The sequence below is a fragment of the Mesoplodon bidens genome (assembly GCF_964165515.1).
Source record: "Mesoplodon bidens genome assembly, chromosome: X".
NCBI lineage: Eukaryota > Metazoa > Chordata > Mammalia > Artiodactyla > Ziphiidae > Mesoplodon > Mesoplodon bidens.
The window spans coordinates 40,581,630-40,590,754 of record NC_138163.1 but is presented as its reverse complement, the minus strand read 5'-3'; the positions used below and the strand labels follow the sequence as shown (position 1 = coordinate 40,590,754).

At 65.6% G+C, this 9,125-nt stretch overlaps 1 protein-coding gene across 1 annotated transcript in view; it reads left to right on the top strand.

Annotated features, from left to right (window-relative positions):
• LOC308609313 (uncharacterized protein) overlaps positions 1–9,125 on the top strand; it is a gene marked incomplete at its 5' end in the record, with an annotated part of 54,221 nt that overhangs the window by 22,731 nt on the left and 22,365 nt on the right. Inside the window, one exon of the mRNA XM_081223003.1 lies at positions 5,848–5,920. Within this exon, the coding sequence (XP_081079129.1) occupies positions 5,848–5,920 (73 nt within the window). The remainder of the gene's footprint in view (positions 1–5,847; positions 5,921–9,125) is intronic.

The following is a 9,125-nucleotide window of genomic DNA, read 5'->3' as shown; positions in this document are numbered from 1 at the left end:
CTCCCTCTGCCCTCGGCCCAGGGAAAAACGAAATGCCAACCCCTGCCCAACCTGGCAAAAGCAACATGGCTCATCAACCTGGCCACTTCAGAGGGGCGCGCCTCAAAGTCTGGCCCTCCATCCTGCGGGGCCTCGTCTCTGTGGGGTCCTCTTCGCCTGCCTTTATGACTCCGCATCCAGGCACCCAGCCGGGGACCGGCAGCTGTGTCTTTAGCAACCCACATTTGCCTAAGACCTCGGGAAACACTCTTGAGTGTGAGCACACAGATCCAGTCACGTCTGGCCGGTGCCTGGCGAGGCACCTTCTCACCAGTCACCGACAGGCAAGCAGCCCGAAGCAAAGGGCCGGCAGCCCACAGGCACAGACGCGGTGCGGGGCGAGCTCGGCCTCCTATGGCAAGACGATGGACGGCCCCCGAGGACCTGGCTCTTCTCCCACGGCGGCCCGGGGGCGGGGGGGTGGGAGTGGGGTTTGGTGTTCAGGCGTGGACGGTGGCACACACGGGTCCGAAGGGAGGGCGGCCGGGCGCTGCCCCAGAGACGCCGGAGCGGGTCAGTCTCCTGACACCGCCCAGGGGAAGGCCAGGGATGGGAAGACACCCCCGGGGTGGGTGTGTGGGTGGGTGTCGTCTCCCGCCAACTCGCTGTGCTTTACACCTCGGAGCGACTGGGAGCCACCGGAGACCCCTCTTTCGTTTCTTTCCGGTGCACTGGGGAATGTGGTTTAGACACAGGTTCCTGCCCTTAAGCGTCCTCTCAGCGCCTGCCTGGTTGTGCTGTCTTGGATGGAGGGCGGGGTGGGCCACTGGGTCCACTGCTGCCACCGGCCCCACCCATGTTGGCTGAAGGAACACACTCTGGATGCCAAGTGCTCCGGGGACACGAGGCCTTGGAAAGAGAAGAGAGCTCGGGTTCACCGCCGCCTCGGGAAGCACCACGCGTCCTCCGTGCTGGAAGGAACCGGAGGGACGGGACGGGACGGGACGGGAAGTGATCGCGTCTTCTCTCCTCTTCCCTCGCTTTTGTCTCGGCACGCCTTCCTCTCTTTCTCTAACTCCGAATCGGCTGCGCCTCCGGGCCTTGGCAATTCTTTCAAGCCGCGGTACTGAGGTGCGTCGAGGAAAGAAAACCCGAAAGAGCCCCGCCGTGCCGAGTGCACGTCTTCCGGGACCCACGCCCCACGCCGGATGACTTGACTCGACGCCCAGATAGTACCGTGAAGGGCTCTTGGGATGGCCAAACAGGGTCCTCGGGAAGGCAGAGTCACCCCAGAAAGGCCACGCTGCCCTTGCTGCTCGAACCCTGTCTCCGTCCCTTCGTGGGGAGGAGTGACAAGGGATCGAAGTCGGGAACACTGGACAGTGGCCCCTGGAAGTCAAGAGCCCCGCCTGGGAAGGGGCGGGAAGCATGGCCCGAGGCCCGGCGGTGCCGTGGACGCTCCAGAGACGGGCAGTGGCACAAGGCGCACAGCCCGGCCGCCTGGCGTGTGGGGCTGCAGGAAGCGGAGTCCCGGTGGACCCTGGAGGCCGCCACTTCCGGGCGGGACTAGAGGAAGCTGCTCCGAAGGAGGCCAGGCGACGGTTCTGCGGGCATTTGGCCGCGTGTCCCTTCCCCTCGGAGCCAGAGCAGGTTCGGCCTGGGCGGGCCCAGGGCCCCGGAAGCCTCTCGCGGCCCAGCCAGAGACCACCGCGGGCCACGGGAGTTGTGCCGCCCTTGGCGGCAGCGGCCGAGGCGGGCCCAGTGACCTTTTGCTCTCCAGCTCAGAGACGACACGTGGAGCCTGGCTACCCAGTGCCGAGGGTGCCCGAGGCCCAGCGAGAGCTGGCAGTCGGAGTCCAGAAGGGGACGGCGCTCGCGGGACGCAGGAGCCACCGCAGGAGGAGACCTTCACCTGTGCCCAAGAGTCTAGTCGGTGGCTGCGGTGCCATCTCCCAGGGTCTCCGGGATTGTGGCCCAGGCCTGGCCTGGCCTGTCCCGAGGGCTCCCGGACCGGGTTCCCGGAGAGGAGAGGGCAGGACCCGAGAGGAGAGGAGCTGAGGTGAGCCCCGCCGAGTGGACCCCCGGGCCAGGCATTTGCAGCACGCTTCAGCTTTCTCCCCACGAGGCCCTGAGCCTCAGTTCAGCGACGAGAAGGCAAGGCCCCGGCTTGCACTGCGGCCTGGCCCTCCAGGCCTCGGCCCTGTGCTTGCACCTGCAGCCCAGCCAGGCAATCAAGGGGAAGAGGTCTGAAGAAGCTGCCTGAAGCTCTCCTCTGTTGGACTGAGAGAAACGCCTCCCCGCCTTGCCCTCTCCCCCATGACCGCCACTCATCCAGCTTGTCTGCCAAGGCCAGGAACGAGGTGCATACCCCTGGGCACACGGCGGTGCCTTCGAGTCCCCGGCCGACCCGATAGGCCGCTTGTGGAACGAGCTGTGCGGTGGCTCGTTCCTGCCCTTTGCCCAGCTCTTCCCTGCCCGGGTGGGGGTGCGTGGTGGGCTGGTTTGGGGGTCCGGTCCCGGGGCGGGGGAGGGTCGGGGTGCGGTGTGGAGGGCGGGCTTCCGACTGGGAGCAAGTCTCCAGGCTGGACCCCCCCCCCCTCCCTCCACACGTACCCCTCCTGGAAGGGTGCTGAAACCCGCCCCGCGCCCCTCTCCTTTTTGCGCCTGTGAGTGGCCCGACACGTTGTCAGGCGACCTAACCTGGGCAGAGCGCAGAGCAGAGCCTTTCCTTGGGGCCGGGTCCTGAGGGAGCTACGCGCTCTGACTGGTCGCCGGCCCCAGGTGCTCTCAGTGTGCCCCTCTGGCCGGGGCCAGCGGCTGCCTCTGCAGAACGTGGAGCCGCTTGTGAAAAATCCCAGGAGTCTTCCCCAAACGAGAGGACCCCCGGGTCGTCCACGGGGAAGGAGGGAGGCCCAGGAATAGGGCGTCCCCCGGCCGCAAAGCTCCTGTTCCCGAGGAAGACGGACCTGGAGCCCCTCGCTGCGGACGGTGCCGTCCCTCTGTGCGTACCGATCGTGGCCCACTTCCATCCCATCGCGAGTGGGTCCTGGATACCCTGTGTCCCAAGGCCCAGGAAGGGCCGGCCTCACGGGATCCGGCGGCCCCTGGGGCCCGGACTCTCTTTGAGGGAGCCAGAAGTAAACAAACCGAAACACAGCTGGAACTGTGAGAGAGTGGAACGTGCAGTGCCCCTGCATTACTCTTCCTGGTCTGCGTCTGGCAGCAAGCAGGAAGGAGGAAACGTTCTCCGGGCTGTCTGCAGGGTGCTGCCCCCGACAGGGGACCGGGCGGCCACCTCCTCCCCTTTCCCCGTGGTCCACGGTGGCTGGGCCCGGGGCCACCGCCGGGGCACCGGCAGCGGGTCCTGGGTCCCCGGTGGCCCTGAGACCCCAGGGACCCCACTGGCCGACCTCACTCCTGCAGGGAGGCCCAGGATCCAGGGCCCAGATGCCCTGGGGTGGAGCTTCAGCTCCTTGTTCCTGAACATGGCGGCTGCCGAGGCCCCGGCCCCGAGGGTGGGGAGCGCGGCGGGCCGGGCCTGGCAGCCAGGGGCTCCTCGGTGGGCGAGCCCGGCCCCGAACCCCACCGCGTGTCGCTTCCACACCTACTCTGGAGGCGTGCCCGGCGGCCAGGTTCGGCCCGGGAGTCCTCTGAGTGCTCCAAAGGCAGCCCTCCTCCCGTCACAGGCCTTCCCCAAGGTATATGCACAGGCAGGGGCTGGAGGCCGTGCTCAAAAAGCTTCCGCTTGATGGCACTGTTGCTCCAGAAATGCCCAGCACCTTCGCGAGCGCGGCCTCTCCCTCCGCCCTTTGCGGATCAAAAAAGGCCCAGGGACAAAGGCCCAGGGAGGCCCAAGAGCCATCCTAGCCTTCCGAGTGGGGTGGGCCCTGCTGGGGGGTTGGGGGAGGTGGTGTCTCTTCCTTTGGGGGCTTCTCCTTGGCAGTAGGAGCGCACGGGTAAAGGCATCCCAAGGAACCCTTGCATCGGTGGGTCCATCTCCACACCCCTCTGGGAGTGGTTTCGAGTCCACGTGGCCTGGGCCACACGTGTCCTGGCGACCGGGACCCTGTCATGTCTGCACACCTTAGGACGGGCACCCACCTGGTTCGTGTCGGGCAGAACCCTAGCTCTCTCAGGACATTGATTCCCAGCTAGAGGTGGCACAAGGGCCTGGGTTTCTCCTCTTCCTGCGTGGTTGCCTCTCTGCTGTTCTCATCCAGGTACGTGAACTGGCTTAAGGGCTCAGGAGCAGGCCCGAGAGGGTCTAGGCCACTATGGCAGCGGGAGGAACTGACGGGGTGCCAGGGAGCTGGGGCAGATTGCCCCTGCTCAGCTCCAGGGGTGTCAGGCAGTCACTCTGCCATGGAGTGCCCGGGGTAGGGGGTGCAGGGAGGTGGTTTGGAGTTGCCGGGACGGGGGTAGATCCGGTCCGCAAAGACAGATGACCTTGGGGAGGGCCGTCTGTTCAGCAGACCCTTCTGGGGAGCTCTCCACGGGAGTGTGTCTGTACTCTGGCCTCAAACCCCCCGGACTCGTTCCCTGCTCCACTCGTTCATTCGTAAACACGCAGGTACACGGACGTGTGCGTGGGCGCGCGTGCGTATCACGCGTGCGTCATATGTAAGCACGTGTACGTACGCTTATAGGGCGTGTACAAAAGGTCCCTTCTCTTGTACTTTTTTTCCCTGTAAGCGCCTCGGGGGCGCCGCCGTGGATAGAACTTTCTGCCAGTCAAAGCCAAAGCCCTCACCGTTGCTCGGTGGCCGCTCCCAAGTTGTCCCCGTGTGCGGAGGGAAGCACGCGTCCTTTCTGCCAGCGTATGTATGCTCCCGGGGTTGAATGCAGGTGAAGCCAACGGGCCGCAGAGGGCTGTGTGCATGTCGCCTGCTCCCTGATCCCACCAGGCTCACGTAGTGATAGGTAGTCTTCTGCCTTTTCGGCTGCTCTCACGGCACTATAGGCGTGCCGTGGCGTTGGCACGTCTGTGCGGAGTCGACGTCGTGTTCCGCTAGGTCCCCTCTGGTTCTTTTCGGACAGCTGCCCAGGGTAGGGTGCCCTTGTGTGTGCCCGGAGGCAGGAGCATAGGATGTCTCACGTGCCCCTCGTCTTTGGGCGCTGGGCTTCCGCCTTGTTCCTCCCTCTCCTCTCGTGTCTCCCACGGAACCGGCTCTGAGGCGCGGGCCACTGAGTCGTAGTTACCAGGGTGTGGGTGAGCGAGAGCAGGGGGTACGTTTTCCGGCGTCCGCGTCCACCCAGAGGAGAGGAGCAGGGTAAATCTCAAGTGGGCCACGTCCCAGAGCACGTGCCCTTATGCCCGGAAAGTCCATGCGGTGGACCTTTGTGCGGCCCGAGGGGAGACGAGTTGGTGCCCCTTTACCCACGCGTCGTAGGAGCTGCTGGCAAGTTGTGGAGGACGCACGCGGGCTTGCCAGGATGCCTGGGGGTGTCCCGCCGTAGTCCCACGGGTGCAGAGGCGAGGAGACACGCTCTGCGCCTGTAAACGCCAGGGTGTGATGGCTGTGCTTCCCACCGGAAAGCGTCTTGGGGGGATGACGGGATCAAGGGTTTCACCGGACGCGCTTCTTTGTGTACAAACTGCTTCTGTCTAACGGCCCCCCCTGCCCCGGATGGCACCCGTGCCATTGCGGAGGGACGAGTGGAGCTGATTCTTCATGCTTGCGCCTTGTTCGGAAGTGTTTGGTTGACCCGGGGGTGCCGGTACGAATAGGAACCGAAGGCACTCTCTCTCAGGGTTACTCTGGCGGGGGTGTACGCGCACCCTCCCCCCCCCCCCCCCCCCGCCGTTCACCAGCACCGTGGCGGTCCCACACTGAGTGATGGGCGTTGTTTGTGTCTTTATCATTGCAGAGGAGACAGAGCGGAAGAAAGGAGGAAGAGGGAAATCGGGGACGTCGGTCACCTCCAGGCGCTGGTGTTCTGGGTGAGTGCGTGCTCCTTGTTCTCTCCCCTTACGCCGTCTGAAATAGTCTGTTTCATCAGAGGAAAACGGCAGTGATTCTGGTAGTTCGGCAAGGCTCAAGAAGGAGGGACTCCCAGGTGGGATCGTGGCACGGGGACACCGGTGTACTGTGCCGGAGTTCTTGGCCATGGTAGGAAAGGCCCTCGAGTCAGATCCTGACTGGGGAGCCGGAAGAAAGAGGTGCATGGGCGAGCCTCTAGAGCATCTGTGTACGGTTACCCTAGGTGATGGGTACGTGGCATTTGAGGTCAGTGTCCTGCGGGAGCGGGGAGAGTGAAAAGGGATCGGGCCCGGGCCGCTTGCACCGGCACCAGGACCCGGGCTGGGCTCCAGCCTCCGTGAAGCCAACCGCCCGTGACGTGATCACTCGGCGCCCCACCTCACCCCCGAGATGCAGCGGTGCCAGCCCAGCCCGACGTGGGGGCCGGCGGTGGGAGACCCTTTGAGGGAGAGCCAGGCCTCGTGGGCTTTTTGCCTCCTGTGCTCTGAGGGGAGCCCGTGATAGCTGTTCCTCCCGTCCTCTCCTGATCGCTCTTGGGCCCAGCTCTCTCCACCACGGCCCTCCACCAAGCCAGGAAGGACTCGGGAACGTGCCCTTGCGGGATGATGAAGAGGGGGCGCCCGCTGGGCGGCGTGGAGGTCTGGCCCGGGGCAGCCCGCTGTAGGGCTCCTTGCACTCCCCAAGTCTGCCTCTTGGACAGAGGCGACCAAGGAACTTGACAGTGTGGGGCCTTTCAGGAGGTGTACGTCCCTTCTTCCGTGTGGGAAGTGTGGCCTGAGTGGGTGCGTGACCAGCAGCCGGAGGTGTTTTCTTTCTGTCTCTGTATGTTCCTTCTCCCTCCTGTCTTCTGTTGAAACAGTCTTGCCGGGAGGAGGGCGCCTCCTACCCTGGCTCAGAGTAATTGAAGGCTTCTCCAGGTGGGCTGGTGAGCGTGTGGCGCCGTGGTTTAGCGAGGCGTCACGGCACAGGGGTCGGCGGCGTGGCTGCCGTTTGGTGGTTAGCGAAGGGCGGAGACAGGGTTCGAGCAGCAAGGGCAGCGTGGCCTTTCTGGGGTGACTCTGCCTTCCCGAGGACCCTGTTTGGCCATCCCAAGAGCCCTTCACGGTACTATCTGGGCGTCGAGTCAAGTCATCCGGCGTGGGGCGTGGGTCCCGGAAGACGTGCACTCGGCACGGCGGGGCTCTTTCGGGTTTTCTTTCCTCGACGCACCTCAGTACCGCGGCTTGAAAGAATTGCCAAGGCCCGGAGGCGCAGCCGATTCGGAGTTAGAGAAAGAGAGGAAGGCGTGCCGAGACAAAAGCGAGGGAAGAGGAGAGAAGACGCGATCACTTCCCGTCCCGTCCCGTCCCGTCCCTCCGGTTCCTTCCAGCACGGAGGACGCGTGGTGCTTCCCGAGGCGGCGGTGAACCCGAGCTCTCTTCTCTTTCCAAGGCCTCGTGTCCCCGGAGCACTTGGCATCCAGAGTGTGTTCCTTCAGCCAACATGGGTGGGGCCGGTGGCAGCAGTGGACCCAGTGGCCCACCCCGCCCTCCATCCAAGACAGCACAACCAGGCAGGCGCTGAGAGGACGCTTAAGGGCAGGAACCTGTGTCTAAACCACATTCCCCAGTGCACCGGAAAGAAACGAAAGAGGGGTCTCCGGTGGCTCCCAGTCGCTCCGAGGTGTAAAGCACAGCGAGTTGGCGGGAGACGACACCCACCCACACACCCACCCCGGGGGTGTCTTCCCATCCCTGGCCTTCCCCTGGGCGGTGTCAGGAGACTGACCCGCTCCGGCGTCTCTGGGGCAGCGCCCGGCCGCCCTCCCTTCGGACCCGTGTGTGCCACCGTCCACGCCTGAACACCAAACCCCACTCCCACCCCCCCGCCCCCGGGCCGCCGTGGGAGAAGAGCCAGGTCCTCGGGGGCCGTCCATCGTCTTGCCATAGGAGGCCGAGCTCGCCCCGCACCGCGTCTGTGCCTGTGGGCTGCCGGCCCTTTGCTTCGGGCTGCTTGCCTGTCGGTGACTGGTGAGAAGGTGCCTCGCCAGGCACCGGCCAGACGTGACTGGATCTGTGTGCTCACACTCAAGAGTGTTTCCCGAGGTCTTAGGCAAATGTGGGTTGCTAAAGACACAGCTGCCGGTCCCCGGCTGGGTGCCTGGATGCGGAGTCATAAAGGCAGGCGAAGAGGACCCCACAGAGACGAGGCCCCGCAGGATGGAGGGCCAGACTTTGAGGCGCGCCCCTCTGAAGTGGCCAGGTTGATGAGCCATGTTGCTTTTGCCAGGTTGGGCAGGGGTTGGCATTTCGTTTTTCCCTGGGCCGAGGGCAGAGGGAGAGGGCCTGGGGAAGGGGAAGGGCAGGTTGCCACTCGTGGTGCAGTACTGCCATCCAGAGGAACGGGTCCGCCGATGCCGCGAACCCTGTACCCGTCCCTTCGTGGGGAGGAGTGACAAGGGATCGAAGTCGGGAACACTGGACAGTGGCCCCTGGAAGTCAAGAGCCCCGCCTGGGAAGGGGCGGGAAGCATGGCCCGAGGCCCGGCGGTGCCGTGGACGCTCCAGAGACGGGCAGTGGCACAAGGCGCACAGCCCGGCCGCCTGGCGTGTGGGGCTGCAGGAAGCGGAGTCCCGGTGGACCCTGGAGGCCGCCACTTCCGGGCGGGACTAGAGGAAGCTGCTCCGAAGGAGGCCAGGCGACGGTTCTGCGGGCATTTGGCCGCGTGTCCCTTCCCCTCGGAGCCAGAGCAGGTTCGGCCTGGGCGGGCCCAGGGCCCCGGAAGCCTCTCGCGGCCCAGCCAGAGACCACCGCGGGCCACGGGAGTTGTGCCGCCCTTGGCGGCAGCGGCCGAGGCGGGCCCAGTGACCTTTTGCTCTCCAGCTCAGAGACGACACGTGGAGCCTGGCTACCCAGTGCCGAGGGTGCCCGAGGCCCAGCGAGAGCTGGCAGTCGGAGTCCAGAAGGGGACGGCGCTCGCGGGACGCAGGAGCCACCGCAGGAGGAGACCTTCACCTGTGCCCAAGAGTCTAGTCGGTGGCTGCGGTGCCATCTCCCAGGGTCTCCGGGATTGTGGCCCAGGCCTGGCCTGGCCTGTCCCGAGGGCTCCCGGACCGGGTTCCCGGAGAGGAGAGGGCAGGACCCGAGAGGAGAGGAGCTGAGGTGAGCCCCGCCGAGTGGACCCCCG